This window comes from Myxocyprinus asiaticus, chromosome 20 (genome assembly GCF_019703515.2).
Source record: "Myxocyprinus asiaticus isolate MX2 ecotype Aquarium Trade chromosome 20, UBuf_Myxa_2, whole genome shotgun sequence".
Taxonomy (NCBI): domain Eukaryota; kingdom Metazoa; phylum Chordata; class Actinopteri; order Cypriniformes; family Catostomidae; genus Myxocyprinus; species Myxocyprinus asiaticus.
The window spans coordinates 24,996,135-25,016,309 of NC_059363.1; the positions used below are offsets into that span (position 1 = coordinate 24,996,135).

The 20,175-nt window shown below is 38.7% G+C and overlaps 2 protein-coding genes across 2 annotated transcripts in view; one reads left to right on the forward strand and one right to left on the reverse strand.

Moving 5' to 3' along the window:
• The window catches only part of rpap1 (RNA polymerase II associated protein 1), a 29,439-nt gene extending 19,737 nt beyond the window's left edge, over positions 1 to 9,702 (reverse strand). Inside the window, exons 1-11 of the mRNA XM_051646090.1 lie at positions 9,216 to 9,702; positions 8,705 to 8,856; positions 8,536 to 8,628; positions 8,253 to 8,436; positions 7,900 to 8,058; positions 6,278 to 6,496; positions 4,617 to 4,732; positions 2,486 to 2,584; positions 2,214 to 2,315; positions 1,380 to 1,547; positions 1,096 to 1,275 (exon numbers count right to left, since the gene is read on the reverse strand). Coding sequence (XP_051502050.1) covers positions 1,096 to 1,275; positions 1,380 to 1,547; positions 2,214 to 2,315; positions 2,486 to 2,584; positions 4,617 to 4,732; positions 6,278 to 6,496; positions 7,900 to 8,058; positions 8,253 to 8,436; positions 8,536 to 8,628; positions 8,705 to 8,856; positions 9,216 to 9,390 — 1,647 coding nt within the window. The 5' untranslated portion in view covers positions 9,391 to 9,702. The remainder of the gene's footprint in view (positions 1 to 1,095; positions 1,276 to 1,379; positions 1,548 to 2,213; positions 2,316 to 2,485; positions 2,585 to 4,616; positions 4,733 to 6,277; positions 6,497 to 7,899; positions 8,059 to 8,252; positions 8,437 to 8,535; positions 8,629 to 8,704; positions 8,857 to 9,215) is intronic.
• A 2,612-nt stretch (positions 9,703 to 12,314) lies between these two features.
• Positions 12,315 to 19,890, forward strand: si:dkey-13p1.4 (transmembrane protein 151B). The gene is made up of 2 exons (XM_051646123.1): positions 12,315 to 12,489; positions 18,337 to 19,890. The coding sequence occupies exons 1-2, from the start codon at positions 12,385 to 12,387 to the stop codon at positions 19,888 to 19,890; spliced, it is 1,659 nt and encodes a 552-aa protein (XP_051502083.1). The 5' UTR covers positions 12,315 to 12,384.
• The last annotated feature ends 285 nt before the right edge of the window (positions 19,891 to 20,175 follow it).

Consider the following 20,175-nt stretch of genomic DNA (forward strand, 5'->3'; position numbering starts at 1 on the left):
ACAACACAAGAATCAGATAGGACGTTGAAACTCTGAGATATTCGGCCTTCCCAACCTGGAATTAAGTGCTATCAGTGATACTAGCAATCTGGTATGAGCACTTGCTTTGTCTTAAATTGTAACTATTTCAGTAATTCTACATAAATGGAAATGCATGGAAAATGTAACAGCAGAAATTTTGCAGGATTTAATCTTTTTTTTTTTTTTTTTTTTACTGTTTTGACAACATATTTTAGAGGAAACAAGACGTTGTCTTTATTTTTGGATTTCACTCTTTTGCTGTGTTCTATTCAAAGTCGGACATGGGATTAACGACTTGATCTTCAAGGCATTCCATCACCCCATGCTCGGAAGATGATATATAAGAAAACAAAACGGCAATGTTCCCGTTAGTTTAGCAGGTGTTAAACTGTCACCAGATACTTCTCCTAGCAACCAAACTGATAAACGTTGTTGCAATGCTAGCATCTGTTGAACAGCTGTACGATTATCAAAAGAGAGTATAATTTTTAGTTTTGTTTTGAACACCTGACTCTGCAAATGTTTGCTAAACAGGTTTTTATTAAAAGTGAAGTAATCCATGTGACTCCAGTGGTTAAATCCATATCTTCAGAAGCAATGTAATAAGTGTGGGTGAGAAACAGATCAAAGTCAGATCAAGTCCTTTTTTTACTCTAAATCTCCACTTTCACTTTCACATCTGAAAGTCACATGTGGTGCCTGTTTAGTTTAAATTAGTAGGACTTAAATATTGTTCTGTTTCTCCCCCACACCTATTATATTGCTTCTGAAGATATTGATTTAACCACTGGAGTCACATGGATTACTTTTATGTTTTCTTTATGTGATTTTTGGAGCAACAAATGTCTGATCACAATTCACTTGCATTGTATGGATCTACAGAACTGAGATGACTTTCTAAAAATTATCTTGTGTTCAGCAGAAGAACTAAAAGTCATACACATCTGGAATGGCATGAGGGTGAGTAAATGATAAGAGAATTTTCATTTTTGGGTGAACTAACCCTTTAAATGGCAATCCATTGAAATTCCAACTTCAGACTTGAATGGAATGCAGCATTAGACCATCAGTTACCTTGACAACATCCTGCCTAGCAACATCATGATCTGCCTGCTTTTCTTCTTTCTCTATAGCTGTCTCTTTCATGCACTCATCCAGGCCTTCATCATCTTCATCTTCATTCTCCTGAGCTGTGGGCAGCAAAGGAAAGGTGGCCATCCCAAGCAGCCAAGGGAAAGTGTTGTCTAAGCACTCCTGGATGGGAAAAATCAGAAACTAGTCAGGAACTTTCTGTTTCCATTAAAGGTGCATAACTCCGGCTTCTAACAGAAATTATTCACAATATGATTTTTGCTCACTTCATCCTCAGATGAAACCAGCAGAGCTTGTAATGCATGCACAGCTGCTGACATGACTCCCTTCACACTGTCATCCAGGGAGAAACGCAGAAGGAAGAGGAGTCCTGCGTCCAGTAAAGAGGACACAACGCTGCCCTTCAGAGAGGACGTGTACTCACCGGCACGGGCCTGAAGATAAACCATACAGTTAAATAGCATTTATAAGTGGCAAATCTAAAGAACGAAAATGTTACATTTGAGAAACAGTTAACCAGTTCTGGAATATGACATAGATATTTATCTACCATCTATTGCTGGAGTACAAAAGGTTTTCACCTGACATACTTGTTTCTTTTCACAAGAGTAAAATATTTTATTTAAATGCTTTCTGTTCTAATCGCTTACATATGAATGTACCCAGAATTTGCTCTCTCTCTCTCTTCTGTCCCAGCAAAAATGAATTCCTATAAGGAATAATGCACCCTGGCATGGTGCTCAGGACCCAACACAAAGCAAAGGCGTCTTGCATCACCGTGAAAGGGGTTTATTTTACGATAATGACTGGCTGTTATCCCACTTATTACATGGCTACTTACTAAAGAAATAAATGGATATAAAATTTTGATCTGCGTTGAAATTGTTCAAGAAAAGAAAGCCATGGAGTGACACAAGTATCACAAAACTAATGCAGTTGCCATGGACATCTGTCAATTATACAGTTAAAAATGTATGACTACTCATTGCCTTGATTGTCCAATCAGAATCAAGTATTCCAGAAAGTCTGTGATTCAATTTCAAATTGAATTCAATATTAAAATTGATTCAATGAACTTCTAAGTTTTCAGTTTTATTTACTTTCGTCAGGATGTTAGCAAGAGTGCTGACGGCCAGATTCCGTTGTTGGTTCAGCTGACTGCGGGACAAGAGGAACAATTCCTGCAGTGAGTAGCCAGCCAGCTGGAACAGGAAAGACAGAAAATGATGGTTAGTATAACACATATAAATCATTGACAAATGTCTGCATTTGACTAATACAGGCACCCTTTAAATGTATTACTGGGATCAGTTCTATTTCACTGCCAGCTCTGAGTCTGAAGAAAATTTAGTAGATAAAGGAACCCACTAACCTCTGGCTCCTCTCCATGGTGATGCAGGCCTAGATGGGTGGGCAAGTCTTTGGTTGGTGGGATGAGAGTGCCAGTAAAGTCAAAACGGGCTTGCATAGCCTGAAAACATGATGAAGCATTCATACACACAGGGGCACAGACTACAATAGAACATTTCACATCTCTGCCTAATTTTACCAACCAGTGAAGTCAAAATGACCAATTCCTGAACAAATTACTTGTATGAGTCGGTTAGTTTTAGTTAAAGTAAAACATGCAGCTTGACCAGTGTCATCCGATTCCCATATGAATGACTCTTTCGTCAAGTCCACCTCAAAATGAAATAAGTACTGTAATTGTGCTATGTAATATTATACTTAAGGCTTGTGAGACTTCAATCAATCAGTGCAGTTCCTGACTGGTTGTTTAATGACAATGTTTAGTTAAAAATACAAACGAGTACTGTTGTAAAAAGTCGAATTTTATACAATACTAAATGGATGAATTAAACATGTTATCACATTTTTTATTTGTTTAGAATTTTTATTTAATATACAGTACTGTGGAGAAGTCTTAGGCACATTAGATATTTCAGAAAAACTTTTGTCTTGAGGGGATAATTCGCCAGGAAAATTCTCTCCATTTCTTTCTTTTTTCTGCTAAATACAAACTGATTTTTAGAAGAATATTTCAGCTCTCTAGGTCCTCACAATACAAGTGAATGGTGACCAGAAATCAAAAGGTCCAAAAAGTAAAGTAGCAGAAAAGTAATCCATACAACTCCAGTGGTTAAATCCATATCTTCAGAAGAGATGTGATAAGTGTGGGTGAGAAACAGAACTATATTTAAGTCTTTTTTTTTTTTTTTTTACTCTCAATCTCCACTTTCACTTTCACACTTTTTTCTTTTGTTTTTGCCGATTTGCGTTCTTCATAAATATCTCGAGAAGAATTTATAGTAAAAAAAATAAAATACATAAATGTTGATCTGTTTCTCACCCACATCTATCATATCGCTTCAGAAGATTAGGATTTAACCACTGGAGTCATATGGATTACTTTTATGCTGCCTTTATGTCCATTTTGGATCTTCTGAGTCCTTGTCACTATTCACTTGCATTGTGAGGACCTACAGAGCCGAGATATTTTTCTAAAACTCTTTGTTTGTGTTCAGCAGAAGTCATACACTTCTGGTGAACTTTTCCTTTAAGACGGTTATTACATATCTTCTGCTTTAGTGTGTCAATAGGAAACATCAGTTTTAGATTCCCAAATATTCCTTTTGCAAATAAAATAAAATAGATGTAGAACAAGGAGTCCTGCAAGAGATGGCATTGCCCCACAGAGCCCGGATCTCAACATAATTTGATCAGTCTGGTTTTACATGAAGAAACAGAAGCAATTGAGATGGCCTAAATAGATAGAAGAACTGTTGCAGTTCTCCAAGAAGCTTGGAACATCCTATCTGTCAAAAAACAAGAAAAACTGTCCAGGTGAACCTAGAAGAACTGGTGCTGCTTTAAAGGTATTAGGTGGTCACACTAAATATTGATTTTGTTGTTTTATGGTTACTGCACTTTGTATGAAGTTAGCTGAAGAATAAAAATTATTTACAGTATAACTTCTTTTAACAAAGTCCTCAATATAATTTTTTTTTATCACTGCCTAAAACTTTTAGACAGTACTGTATAGCGAGGATCAATTGAATTTATTACAAAACTGTATTTAACTAACTGCTTAAGTTGTTCTTTTGAAATCTGCTGAGGGCATTGAGAACTGCATTTCTTATTTACAAATAATTGTACAAATAAATTATTCCTAGAAAGTACTAAAGAATCATTAATGGAACCGTTAAGGATCTGGAATCATTAAGAGGAATCAGAATTGGAACTGCACTCACTAAATTTCTTACGATTCCCATAGTGTTGTTCTGGGTGTTTGTTAGAGTATCACTTCAAAAGAGACCAACTCTATGATACTGGGTGAATTCCAGTCGAAAGTAATCACCCCTAAGCCCTGCTCACTCTGAAGGACAGTCACCCCTATATGGCTTGGGATCATCTTTCAGTGTATGTCAATGGGATTATTTAGCCCATTTTATGCACCAAATTTTAAAACACTAATTAAATTTTCTCCAAGGTTTCGTTTGTACCTTTTTGGTGCTCTGCCTCATTGGTGGAGGCAGGTCTCTTGTCCATTCCAGTTTTTCTGGCTCCACCTTGTCCATGTGAAGCCACTCCTTCTGCAGCTTGATGGGCAGCTCATCCACTATTCAAAAAGCAATACCCATATTCTAAATGATAGCATTAATAATAATTTAAAGAAAACAAGAAAAAAACACCACAAGCCCATCCAACTTTTAGCTAGCTATACACTCTATTCCTTCCCATGTATGCTGACACACTAAATACTACCAACTGACTGCAATGCAACTCCAGTTTTCTGAACAGTGACCCAAGGTGTGTCTTATCTATAAATGTCAATGAGTCCCTCTTATCTCTATTACACTAAAATGAATTGGTGCTTGCTCCAGCTAACTCTGGTCTAATCAGACTAATTGAAATTGATGCATCTGCCTGAGCATGCTGGACACACAGCTAAGCCAGATAGATCTGCCAAATGGACAGTCCTGGATATGTGCAGCTAGTTCCAAGTCCAGGGTGAATAAAGAACTGGCAACAGTCCAGGTGCACTTGAGCTGACAACATTGAGAAAACCACTTCCAGTACATCAGATGAACTTTCTAATGCTGCATGCATACAGTTCAGTCCGAAAACTCCATTCAGCCTTTTTCATGAGAATAATGTGATGCTGTAACACAGCCTTTTAGAAATACATGACAAAACCAAAGATATGAAGGTGATGGATGGTGTCCTCTGTAAATAACATTCTTAGAACATTCCATCCCAGTGCAATGGTATATTATCTGATCTGTGTTGCTGCAAAACAACCAATAAGGAAATCAAAGAAATGGAATCAAAATGAGACATGTGTAGCAGTAAGTTTCTGCATGGTAGCTTTGAGGCCAGCATAAGTCATCTGTATGACTCCAGTGGTTAAATCCATATCTTCAGACACAATATTATAGGTGTGGGTGAGAAAAAGTTACATTTTTAAGTCTTTTTTTCTTTTTTTTCCATAAATTCTCTTCCCTGCCCAGAAGGGGGCGATATGCACGAAGAATGTGAATCACCAAAAATGGAAAAGAAGAATGGGAAAGTAAAAGTGAGGTGGAGATTGACTGAGCAGGGAGGAGAATTTATAGTAAAAAAGGAAATATTGATCTGTTTCTCACCCACACCTATCATATCACTTCTGAAGATATGGATTTAACCACCAGAGTCATTTGGAGTACTTTTATGTTGACCTGATGTGGATTTGGAGCTTCAAAATTTTGGCACCCATTCACTTATATTGTATGGACCTACAGAGCTCATATATTCTTCTAAATATCTTTGTTTGTGTTCAGCAGGTGAAAGAAAGTCATACACATCTGGGATAGCATGAGGGTAAATAAATGATAAGGGAATTTTCATTTTTGGGTGAACTACCCCTTTAAGTTGATTTACGCATTTCATTTTAAAGTCTTTCTCTTACAGTAAAGAAAATCATGGTTTGTAGCAATGTACCAAAAGATTATTGGCTATTTAAAAAAGTGAATGACCCCTTTGATTTGTCCCACCCAAACTTCATGTTTCAATAGGAAATACAGCCAAGCAGGAGAAAATTCAGTCTTTAAAAGCATCATAATCATGAGTCCTGTACCTGCCCAGTTCATTCACTTCTGAATAAAGGTCTCTCTCACTCACTCACCTGTGACTGCAGGTTGGACTGCAGGCTCATTTGATTCATCTTCCTCCATGGTAACCCCCTGAGATTCCTGAGCTTTTATTGTGTGGTCTAACTCTGGAGTAGTGCTCTTAGGTGGAGGTTCATTCAGGGAGACTTCTCTTTGCCCAGAACCGGATGCTGACTCAGAGGCTGGGCTTTTCTCTGCCTTCCGAGATCTCACAAAGTCCACTAGTCTAGGGTCTGACAAAACAGGACAATGTGAGGTCAAACAAATTCCACAGTTGTAGTAAGCAGGATCAGAAATTAACCAGGGCTTGGGATAAAAATGCTACTAAAAGTGATAAAACTGGCCCAGATATTAAAACTGTCAGGGGGAAATGCTCCTGGAATGAAAAGTTTTTCTGTTATCTAACATGTGTTGTTTTTAACAATATTCTACTGTAGGTCTAATGTATCTAGTAATGGATTTGTATTTATTTATTTGACTCTGCAGACACTGTAGTGACTTCACCATTGATGTATGTGTGTCTAATATGAAGTGGTGTTTGATGAAAAAAAAAAAAAACAATGAACACGAAAAAAAAACATCTCCCAACCACTCAAAAACTTGAAACAACAATTAAATCTACTTAAAGAGGTCATGACATGAGGAATTACAGATTCTTTGATCTTTTCAAATGTAAGAGTTCATAGTTCTATAAAAACATTCTGTAAGTTTCAGAACTCAAAACTTCCTCCTTGTTGCTTAAAGAGCAATTGTTGAAACCAAGCTGCCAAAACGACTCGTTCTCTACTTCCTCCACATTGTGATTTCTGATGTAGACATTTGCATCTGACCGCCTCCACAACAACACATCAATGCCTACTTTACCTTATCCCTTCGGAAGCCTCGGCCAGTAGCGGTGAGCAGTGAGATGACAAGGAGAGAGAGCAGGTCAGTCAAGAGCAGAGAGCCAATCATAACAGTGGGCGTTAACTGTCAGGTCTTAAAGGAGAAGCAGCATCAAAACCAATCGTTTCTGACATAGGGTCAGAATGAGAGTGAAAAATGATCACGTTTTACATATATGACAACATTTATTTTTTATTTTTTTACTTTACTTATATTATCAGTGAACATAAATATAAAATAATAAAAAAGGCATGTCATGACCCCTTTAAAAGTATATTAAAATCTAGTGTGGGAAGTAGATAACAGAGATCTGTGAAATCTAATATGGGGATTATTTAAAAAGTATTCTAGCTTAGCATTTATTTGTGTGATGTTTTATGCATTACTTACAGCTAATTTTGTGTTTGATGTAGATTTGATTTTATAGTTAACAGCTATAACTGTTCAGATTGAGAATATATTACAGTTAATCAATTCAATTGAAGTATTTGACATATATGGATACACACTCTGTTTTTATATGGTAAGAAAAAAAAATCCTCATAAAAACTACATTTCAAGGGGGCAAATATTTCTCCTTTATTGTTAATTTAATATTTTATTTCTTACACTGGCAGTAACAACATTTGAGGTGTAAAATTTTGCCAACTGGCTGCTAAAACTTCAACTGGCTTTTTGCTGCAGATGTGCATTTTACACAGTTTGCTCTTTGGCACAGAAGTGTTGGTAATGAGGATGTCATCCAGCTCACCTAGCTGGGCCAGCAGCTTCCTCTGTTCTTCCAGTATCTCACTCTGGGACATCACCTGCAGCTTTGCCTGATTCTCCTGGTAGATTTTCACTGTCTCCATGGCACTGTTTGCAATTCCAAGTCCTTGACCTGACACTAGCAAGGGGCCAGCAACAGTCTCTATAAAAGACAAAGATAGAAATATGAGATCTCTGTTTACCATTACATTACCTCATTTTTTAAAATGTGAAACACTTTCTGTAATTAGCATATCATGCCAGCAACTAAAACATGTCATTTTGTCTTGGATTTCTCTCTCTCTCTCTCTGTAATGTGTTTTACAGGTGAAAGGAAAAAAAGCAACAAACACTCACTGATAGCATCTGATTTAGGTTGCTCAGTCTCCATGCTCCCCAATGGTGAGGAGGCCAAATTTGAGGATCCACGATCTTTAGGCTCTGAACCATTTAAAAATGATGCATCATCCTTCTTAGCCATTTGTGCTGCAATCTGGCGTGCAAAAATACTTTTTCTGCCTCTAGGTGCTCTTACCTGCCCCTAGACACGACAAGAAAGCACAGACACACACTCAGACATAAGAACAAGGAGAATTAGAAGGGAATAATTAGTGCTTTTTTTTTTTTAAGAGATCCTCACCTCACTATCCACTACAGATCGATGTAGGACTTTGGGGAAAGGAGTGCCCGTGATGCATGGTAGTGACAAAGGCACAGCACTTGTGTCCCTCTCCTTAATAAACAATAAACATTTGATTATGGTGGAATTAAATTACACATCCAAAAGAAATCGTATATGCATTACTCACAATGATCCTGGAAAGGACAGCACTGATGTGAGTATCATGCCTGTCCAGTTGCTCTTCTGGGTCATCATCCTCAAAATGCACTCGCTGCTCCTGCTTGAAACGAGACTTCTTTGGGGGTGCAGGTGTCAGGGTGGGAATCTCATCTGGGAGATCTGAATATAAATGCAGACATGCTTATTTGAGCTTTATAATGAAAAACATTTATTTTAGAATACAGCCAGATCATAGTTATACAGTACACTGTAGGTCTTGTATAAAAAATAGGGGAAGAGACAAAGTGACTTCCAAATAAGGAACATCAAGCAAGAAAATAAAAAATAAATAAATGTTTTCTGGTTCAAATACCAGATCTGAATTATAAATGTATAGATTTATTTTTATTTTATTTTTTTATTAAGCAAAAATATAGTATAATGATAAAGTTCTGATAATTTCCCCCCAGTTGAATTGCGTCATTGTTTAAACTGTATCACATGTTAGCAGGTGTTTAGAGTAAACATCTGTAACTTACCTGCTATAGTGACAACATCTCTCTGATTTCCCTGCTCAGCTGCAGCAGCGTCTCCTCTGCGTTTATCAGGACGCTTGACAACAGTGACATTAGGCTGACTGCCCGCCGCCAGAAACTCCTGCTGTTCACGGAGCAAATCCGCCTCTGAGTCTGAGGGCTTGGGACGTCGCAACATCCCAAAATCGTGCACGAAAACAGAGGCGGCTAATGTTTCAGAAACGAGTGTCAGAAATAATAATGAATCAGTATTTGGCTTCTAAACTGTCACTGCAACGTGCGCTCAACTGACTGACAGTCAACGAGTAATCTGGTTGGTTTACAGTGGATAGATGGAGCAGCACCTATCAAGCTCACTAGTATTAATAATTGGCAGCACATAAATTATGTACAAAATAATAAGTGTAAAACGTTTATTTAGCTGTGAAATGAGGCGCTGTTCTGCAGTCTCTCTATCCCAAATACTAAACTCATGTGTTTACAGCTATAATTTAACTTCCGGGTTATGTGTGACCATTACACAATAAAAGCCTTATTAGTTTAACATATCTTTTTTTACAGTCAGTAAAAGATTAAATGCATGTAAAATAATAAAATAATACCATGTATACATATGTGCATTTTATAATTAATTATATACTGTATATACGCACGCATATTGCATATAAAGTAATATATGCATAGATGCACATTTGTATTATATTATTATATAAATATAAAATGGTGATGATGATTGGCTTATTTGGCAATAATTTCTGTTTGAGCCTTTTAAAAAAAGAATGTTTTAAAAAATATTGAACGTTTCTGTGCAGGGGCGTGGCCAGAAGGGTGGCACGGGCTGGCAGCTGCCACCCTAGAAATGAGCTTTGCCACCCCAACTCGAACCCTGCTTGCATACTGGAGATGGTGCGCAATGGCTTAACTTGTCTGTGTATGGTTCATGACAACATTCCATGACAACGTCCACCCCCCCACCCCCAATAAAATCCTGGATATACCCCTGTGTCTGTGTATATCTGTATGTGTGTATGTGTGCGTGTGTTTTAGATAGATAGATAGATAGATAGATAGATAGATAGATAGATAGATAGATACGTAGATAGGTAGGTAGATAGATAGATAGATAGATAGCTAGATAGATAGATAGATAGATAGATGGTGATGATGATTGGGGAGTTGGCAATACATTATTTTTAAAGGGTTAGTTCACCCAAAAATGAAAATTATTTCATCATTTACTCACCCTCATGCCATCCCAGATGTGTATGACTTTCTTTCTTCAGCAGAACACATTTGAAGAAAAAAAATAGAAAAATATTTTAGCTCAGTAGGTCCTTAATATGCAAGTGGATGGTGATCAAACCTTTGAAAAGAACAAATAGTCAGCATGAACGTCATCCATACAACTCCAGAGGTTAAATTAATGTCTTCTAAAGCACTACTATCACTTTTGGTGCAAAAAATATAAATATTTAAGTACTTTTTTACTATAAAGCATCGATTCTGGTCAGCAGCAGTATGCGTGCGCGACATAAACGCATTGGCACCCAGAAAAGCAGTGCTGTTTACAACTGAGTAGGAGGAACGCTGTACAGAAGCTTTGTTCATTTTGGTTTAGATCTGTATTTGTATCTGTTTGTTTACTCACAACGGTGCATTTGTGTGCTTATCATGTCTCATCCAAGAGAAAACGTGAGTTTACATTTGTAACATGCCAACGCGAATTCATCAAACTCAGACGAGAGACCACGTGAACTCAGCGCTCGTGAATGCGAATACTGCTGCTGATTGGAAGCAATGGTTTAAACTAGTAAAAAAAAAGTACTTAAGTTTAGATATTTTTCAAACCAAAAGTTATAGTATTGCTTTAGAAGACATTAATTTAACCGCTGGAGTCATATGGATGACGTGTATGCTTACTGTCTGATTTTTGGAGTTTCAAAGGTCTGATCACCATCCACTTGCATTTAAGGACCTACAGAGCTGAAATATTTTTATATTTTTCTTCAGAAGTTTTCTGCTGAAGAAAGAAAGTCATACACACCAGCATGAGGGTGAGTATATGATGAGAGAATTTTCATTTTTTGGTGAACTATCCCTTTAAGGAAATTGGAGAGGAGCTTTATTACAGGCATACTGGATAATATTCCATTTCTGAGTGCCCTTACTTTTCCTTTGGTCACTTTGACTGTAACTAAATTTGGTGCAGGCGCTGAAACACAGTATGGCATTTACCCCAGAATCGGCAACATACAGAAAGAAAACGGTTCCACATTTAATTATTTATTTAAATAGTTCAGTTAGTTGCTGATTGCATTTCAAAGGAAATCATGTTTGTGGTCACCATAATATGCTGATGTTGAAACTGACACCTGATGATAAACATTCATCATTAAAGGTGCACTCAGGAACTTTTGTCTTTGTGTCATCTTGGACTTACACTGACACATAGCGGCTTGGATGCAGCATCATTTAAAATCAATAGTTTTCAGTTTCAGATGCCATTGTAGAAATGTAGTATTGGCAGTCAGCCATGATTACTTTAAGTTACTGATCTTAAGTTACTGTGATTAAGTGAGTAGTATTTGGCTGGTCGTGTGATTCTAACATGGCAGCCCCCATGTGCGGACCCTCTCCATGTAGATTAAAACAGCTTTTGTAAGGTTACTGATATGACTGGAGTCTTCATTTTAATGTGAGTGGTCATGATTTCCTACATATACTGCAAAATTACAATTTATGTCTTTAGGAGTTAAACATTTTTAATGAGGAAAAAAAAAATACTGAGTGCATCTTTAAATTGGGGGCATCCACAATTAAAAGCTGTTCTCTAATTATTCAGAGTCAACACATGACCACTCATCCCGTGCAGTTCAATAAGTTCAGTATTTTATTGTACACACGTAAACTAACAAAGCTGCTTCGGTCTCCTTTAGACTCTGGAGAGCGGTTCTCGTGTTTTTTCTCTGTCCTCTGCAGTCTCCCCTCGGTCTCCGCCCCTAGTCAGTCAGCCTGAATGGGAACACCCAGAGCGGGATCCCCGGCGATTCTGGCATCCATCCCAAACAAACACACCATACCAGGTCAAAGCAACGCTCTGAAGCGATTTTCATTGAGAAAAGCGGCGTGTTGGAGGTAAAATACTTGAGTGCAATGTCATACCTGTCGCAGGATGTTGTCTCTAGATCTGGAAACTGATACTACTGCGGAGGACACAGCGCCGAGCACCCCAGATGGTGGTGCGGAGACACCGGCCAGTCTCGATGTGCTGGAAGAGGTATGACATGATTGAACCTTATGACAGTGTCTTCACAGCCAGATGTGTCATAGCCTTGGAGGAGATGGGATTTGTGCATCTATATCCCTGTAGGCTGCAGTTGTCTTACTATGATTTAGCTTATTCAGGCTGTTACAGACAGTTATAGGCTGCACACTGTTATGGTATGTGTAAAATTCTAAATATTTCCCCATGTAAATTCAGTTGTTGAAAAGGAACTATTGTAGCCACTCAAAAGAAACTTTCTTCTTCCAATCAAACTTAACATTCAGAAGTTATTCAAAGTAATTTATTATGAAACCAGTTTTATTCCTTTGCTGTAGTCAGAGATCACTGTTTGCAGATCCTAAGTAATAAAGGCACTACTAAAATGTAAAACTTAATCTGAATTAGGATTGAAAATAGACAGTGGGCTACCTGGTCCATATTGGTAGGAGAATGTATGAAACACATGGTTAATTTTTGTGAAGATATTAAAATTTAGACAAACTACTGCTTGATTTATTTTAGATTTGTAACACATTTTATGAATAATAAATATGACAAAACCTCACAAGGGCAAAAACAGACTTGAAATTGTTAGAGCTTTAAGCATTTTGCATCTCACTGCATCTTACATTCACCGCACTCAGCTGTGTAGCTGTGTGTGTTAGATTATGTTTTATGCATTGATCAGCACCCAAAAGACTGCCTTAATTATGGAACTACCATTCAGAAAAAGTATATGCCTGTTACCTTGAGAATCACACTCATGGAGGGAGTTTTAGCAGTATTGCAATCTGTTTAACACCACATTTTGGACAAAGCATAACATATCATATCACACTTATGTCCTGGAGTTGATGCTGTTCCCATCCAGCATCTCTGAGACTGATGCTGTTAGTGCGTCTTGCCTTGAAAAGCTTTTTGGAATGGCCTCATCAAGCTAACACTTTTGTACAAATCTCGCCTGCTCTCAGAACTGTGAATTGTTCCTCTCAGACAGTTCATTAAATTGTTGTTAGATGTGACATGGTTTTTCATTTATGGGCATGTCAGTTATGAATTTATACATTGTAAGGGAGATCAGTAGAATCAGCAGCATTGCTTGAGCATAATATTTTGTTGTCTGCTTTCATTGTAAATCATCTATGCAGCAATAAACCTAAAACGGCATATATTAAGCTGAATCTAAAGCAGTAAACATTAATTAAATATTATCAAATAATTGAATATATTAATTATGCATTATACATGGGGGCCTGGGTAGCTCAGCAAGTAAAGACGCTGACTGCCACACCTGGAGTCGCTACTTCGAATCCAGGGCGTGCTGAGTGACTCCAGTTAGGCTTCCTAAGCAACCAATTTCCCCAGTTGCTAGGGTGGGTAGAGTCACGTTGGCTTAACCTCTTCGTGGTTGCTATAATGTGGTTCTCGCTCTCAGTGGGGCGCGTGGCAAGTTGTGCGTGGATGCTGTGGAAAATAGCGTGGGCCTCCACACGCACTACGTCTCTGCAGTAACGTGCTCAACAAACCATGTGATAAGATGCGCAGATTGACGGTCTCAGACGCGGAGGCAACTGAGATTCATCCTCCGCCACCCGGATTGAGGCGAGTCACTATGCCACCACAAGGACTTAGCGCACATTGGGAATTGGGCATGGAAAATTGGGGAGAAAAGGGAAGAACCCCCCCCCCCCCCCAAAAAAAATGATGCATTATACATGAATATATTAAAGGTGCACTCAGTAATTTTTTATGTACGTTGTCTTGGACTTGGACACCTAGTGGCATGGATGCAGCATCAATCAAACACAAGTTTTCAGTTACCGATGCCATTGTAGAAATTCACTATTCACAGTCAGCCATGATTAATTTAATCCATGAGTGAAAGTGTCCAAAAATAGGGTGGTTAATGAGATTAAGTGAGTTGTATTCGGCTGGTCATGTGATTTCAACATGGCAGCCTCCTTGAGGGGACCCTCTCCATATAGATTTAGACCGTTTGTATAAGGTTACTGATAGGGGTGTTACGGTTCTCTGTAAAAAACTGACCCACACGGTTCGCCAACCACGGTTCAGTAAGCATTTGCTCCACGGTTCATCTCAAGTTTAATAACGCATCTGGATCATACAGTTTGGCGAAGAAAATAAAGCGCCAAATAGACATGCGCTGTTGTAACCTCCGCTAATGCACCTGTATGGCTCTGTAGATGGACACACTCCGCCTATGTTTCACGTGGGTCAACTTTCTAGAGAGAGAAGCTGTCCTATTAACTGTTAGTGTGTTAAACCAGTTGATTACATCACAGTTCTGTACACGTTAGTTGGCAAAATTGCAAGCAGAGAAAACAAGCCGCAAGAGAGAAGCCCCTGTGTCATTTAAGTCTCCTGTCTGGGAACTCTTTATTTATGCAGTCAATTACAACATCGATGGTCAAAAAACATTAACAAAACAGGTACTGTTTGCAGACATTGCTCGATGCTCAATATTTGATTAGCTATTTACGCTGACATTACCCGAGGATATATAGCGCGGTGCGCACAGAGCCGCAGATGAGCCTGAAACTGCACACAGACACACTCCCTTCCGTCTTTAAGTAGGCACTCGGTGCTAGTTCGGACAGACATGAAACAAGAACTAAAGCGCTTGGGGTATTCATTGCCAAAGTTATGTTGCCCTTACTCTGTTGATGAAGATGTGGGATTTCCGTGTATGATTAAAATACTCGAGTCGCGTTACGACATCCATTCTCGTATTCGTTTTAATAGCAAGTTTATTTCTTCTATAGTGATGTACAGATTCTAAATGTTGAATATACATTTAATTGAGTTTGAAATGCACTTTATGTTGATGCATGTAGCGTAATAATGCAGGTATTAAAATGTTGAGTTAGTAATTAGAGAAAGTTTTTTTTTTTTTTAGTTAAAGTTTTTTAGCTAACGAAAATGAACCATGGTTTAACTATAGTAATATTGTAGTAACCATGACTGTAATAACAAGGATTGCTGTCACCATTGTTTTCTTGGCAGAATTCATAGTTTTGATACAATTAACCATTGTTTAACAACAGTAATACTGTAGCTTCCATATAGTAACCTTGATTTTACTATAGTATTGTAACAATGACAGTAACCATGTTATTTTTGTGGTTTACTACAAATACAATGTTTAAACTATGGTTACTGTAGTAAAAATATGGTGATTTGTAGTGAGGGAAGTGTCTGTTACTAAATAGAATATTTTTACTTTGGATTTGGCAGTAATATTTTTTTTTTCCACTGAACATAACAAATACCGAACTGTATCGAAAACTTGACCCTAAAACCGTGATAAAAACCAAACCATGAGAAATGTGAACCGTTACACCCTTAGTTACTGATTTGACTGGTCTTCATCTGTAGACCATCTGCACCTGTAACTGCTTAGACATCTGACCACTTGTGTTGTCTTATTCGATTGATGGATTAAACAGTTCAGGGAAAACCACTTGCCGAAAATAAGTGTTAGCAAGTATAACCAATGTGAGAATTGCCTGTCATAGCTGAATAATGAGGCTCCTTGCCAGACACCTATCTCAAAAGTCGCAATTTTTTCTTAAAGTGTATGCATATTTGGAGGGCTCAGATGTGAACTATGTGTGTGTGGGGGTGGCGGATTTTGGTGGTTTAGGTTACAAACTGGTAATTACAAGGGTATTATGCTATAAATGTGGTTTATGAGGACATTTCTAGTGTCCCCATAATTCAAATCGCTTAAAAAAGATACTAAACAATGTTTTATTGAAAATGTAAAAATGCAGAAAGTTTTTTGTGAGGGTTAGGTTTAGGGGATAGAATCTATAGTTCGTACAGTATAAAAATCATTATGTCTGTGGAGAGTTCTCATAATGATAGCTGCACCAACATGTGTGTGTGTGTGTTAAATTTGGTTTTGAGTCCCTTTAATTGAACAAAAATAAACCTGGGTAGAATATGGGTACAGAATATAAATAGGTTGATGAAGGAATGTCTATTGGTTTTATAGATTAATGAATGCTTTTTATTTTTCTAGAGACCACTCAGGTTAGCAGTTGCTTAAAATTATACTTCAATCCCCTGAATGGTAACCTATATTCATGCATTGTATTTCTTTAGTCATTATCGAGTTTTGGCTGTAATCTGCTTATGCATCTAATATCATATCATGTCCAAAGTTTCACTTATCCCGGAGCAATGGGTATAAGAGCAGGGGTTTTTTTTCAATATGCTTTTGAATTGCTGACTGTTAGCCTGTCACAGTATTCTCTTTCATGTGTGATTTCCATTATTGATGTTCTATCCTCCCCCCCCCCCAAAACAAAAAGCCTTTCAACCCGTATAAATATAAAAAGCGGTGGTATTAGCTGCAGAAATGTATAGACCCTTACTGGACAATGCCACACACACACAATGACGTCAGAAACCATATTGAGCAGAGTTATTACTTTCACTTTAAAACATAAATCACATCTCTGATGTGGTATCCCAATTTATTTAGATAATTGAATGTGGTAAGTGCTAAATTGAATTGAACTCACAGCTGTAGCTGAAAATGTTCAACATTCTAATACTTATCAGAGTGTCATTGTCTTTGCTTTTAATAATTAGTATTCAATACCTCAGTTGAGATAATTCTATAATGGGTGCTGTATAAAAAAAAATAAAAAAAATGAATGATGTTATAAACCTCCTTTACAAAAACTATCTTTGTACATATTTTTAAAATGTATGATCTCTCACTGAATTGTTTGGTCTAAAAAAGTGTCAAAAGCTATTGTTTAAAATACAACAATTACTTTTTTTTAGTCAAGAGTGTGTTCAAGGCAAGTCAGTCCACACAGCTGTCATCTTGAGAATGCTCCTGGGCAGCTATTTTCTGTGCATACATGCGGTGTAAAAGTACAGCTCCTATCAGTTTGAATGGGGAAAGACTGAAATCTCCAAAACGGTTGGTCAGGATCACAATCAAAGGACGTATTTCAAATCAGCAGTTAAATCTGACAACAATGCTATCATAAATTGTGCTTCTTTAGCTCAGATCATGGAAAAACCCCCACAATTTTTCAGGCTGGTCCAGCTAAGGCGCACATGCGCATTCTCTAAATGACGGGCAGGTGATGTCTGTATCTAAAATGTGATTGGCTCTGTTACCTCTAAGTGCTCCATCTTGGGCTAAAAAGTCTCTGGTAGAATATAGCTATATGTCCTGTCTTACAGTATGTTGATGGCTCTTTTGAGTCTTTTATGTTACTATTTTTTTATACTTTTTATGTTCATAATAAGCATAAATATCTTTCATGTTGCTGTTTTTTGTCATCGTTTGTAATATGCTTAAATGTCAACTACACAGATCAGTTGTCTGAAGCACCTAAGGCAGGTGAGTTTTTGTCTTAGGGATAATTAGACATAATTTGGAGCTTTTGTGCCAGGATGTAAGTAATTTTGTTTCAAGTGAAATATTGTATTGCTACAAATCCTCAGTCATGTCAAACCCCACTCTCACATAGATTTGTTTCCCTCTAGTCCTGTTAAGGGTTTACAGTCAGTGCGTCGTCTGCACTTTATTTTAATTTAAATGATTCAAATGGAACCATGCACTTTATTCAGTGGATGTGTACATTAAGAGTTTAAAGATATAATAGGACACTCAAGAAGAGGAGCATAATGTATACTGGACATCTGAGATCATCTGAACTTTTTGTCCAATAGTGTCTCATATCAGTGGCACTAACACTTGGGAATTGAAATCCCTGGTCTATATACTTATTTTACAGCATTCATAACAAGTTTATGTGCCTCACAGTATACTCATTTTCCTCTACCTCTCTTTCTCATATTTCCATGTAGCAATGGCCAATCAAGCAGTCCTTGAGTGCCTCTATGTGCCGTGAGATGCACTGGCGTTGCCTCCTCCTGTCCTTGCTCATGTACAGCTGCCTGGGTGCTATGGCCTGGTGTCAGCTCACCCAAGTCACCAAGTTGAGCTTTGATTCCTCCAGTACTTCCATTACCGCCTCAATGAACTCTCTGAGAGGAGGAGGAGGGCGCGCCATGATATACCATGACAGCCCTTGCTCTGATGGCTATGTGTTCATCCCCTTGGCCTTCCTGCTCATGCTCTATACCGTTTACCTCATGGAGTGCTGGCACTGTCGAGCCCGCAGCGAGCTCCAGTCCAAGGCCAACGTGGACAGTGTCTACGAAAGGGTTCTGCGCATGCGTCAAGCTCGACCTTGCATCTGGTGGAAAGCCATCAGTTACCATTTCGTACGTAGGACTCGACAAGTGACACGTTACCGGAATGGGGATGCCTACACCACCACACAGGTTTATCACGAGCGTGTTAACACACATGTGGCAGAGGGAGAATTTGACTATAGCCGTTGTGGCATGCGTGATGTTTCACGCAACTTGCATGGACTGGAAGGTCATGTAGCGACACGATTGCATTTCACCAAGTGCTTCAGTTTCGCAGGCACAGGGCCAGAAAATTCTTACCTCAACCAACGAGCGAGGTTCTTCTCGGAAATCGAAGGCCTGGATGACTATATGGAAGCCCGTGAAGGCATGCTGCTAAAGAATGTCGATTTCAAAGAGCACCTCATAGCTTATGTAGATCCTGACCGACTACCATGGTACACCTCAAGGGTCACCTTTTGGATGGCTGCTCTCCTCATGCTCTCTTGGCCACTTCGAGTGCTGATAGAGTACCGTACGGCTTTTGTGCACTACCAAGTCGAGAAACTATTTGGGTTAGAGTACAGCAACAGCAGCCCATCTCCAGAGGCGGTCGTTGCTGTGAGGAACACTCGGTACGGCCTTCCAAGAGCAGAAACGGTGGACAGCACAGAGCTGGAATGGCACATTCGCTCAAATCGTCAGCTTATTCCTAGCTACTCAGAGGCCATGCTGATGAATCTGGGGGCTTCGGGGTCAGACCACACAGGCAGCATATCCTCCAACCACTTCTTGTTGGACAACAACCCAGCACAGAGCTATGGGACATTGCAGAACTGTGAGCACTGTTGCCAACATGAGGGTGGACAAAGACGGCCAACCATCAGCTCAAGCTGTTCCTCCATCTTCTCTCGACACACCTTCCACTCCCGTTTGTCCCTGGATACCTCCCACTTCTCACTATGCCGAATGTATGGCTCCAGACGCACCATGGGACTGTGGAGGAGCCGTAGTAGTACACTTACAGAGCGCTGCTGTCCTGATGAGCAGTGCTGCAGGTCTTACACCAGTCAGCTGGCCCTCAATGACAGCCCACCCAACTACCAAGATGCTCGCTTTTTCCCAGTCCTTATTGTACATCGGCCTGAGGGCTGTGGGGACTCTTCAGAAGTGAGAAGGTATTATGTACGCAGGAGCTCCTGTTGTATGGAGACTTCTCTGTGAAGTGGCTTGAACTGGTCAGCTGACTGAATCAATAAAAGAGAGTGGTGTTGGCTTAATCGTTATTACTTGCACTACGCAGAAAGTAGACTTGGTGGCTTTTTGATTCCATGTGAGAAATTGCTTTGACTTGGATTCAAGTAGTCGACAGCAAATGAAGTGTATTCTGATGAATGTGTTCCTGCTCTAATGGCTAATACATGCAAAAAAAAAGTAGAAATGTGGCTTATTCAGTGCTGCACTGAACACTTTTTCTGTTTACATTTTTTATTTTAATCAAAGGGCTGG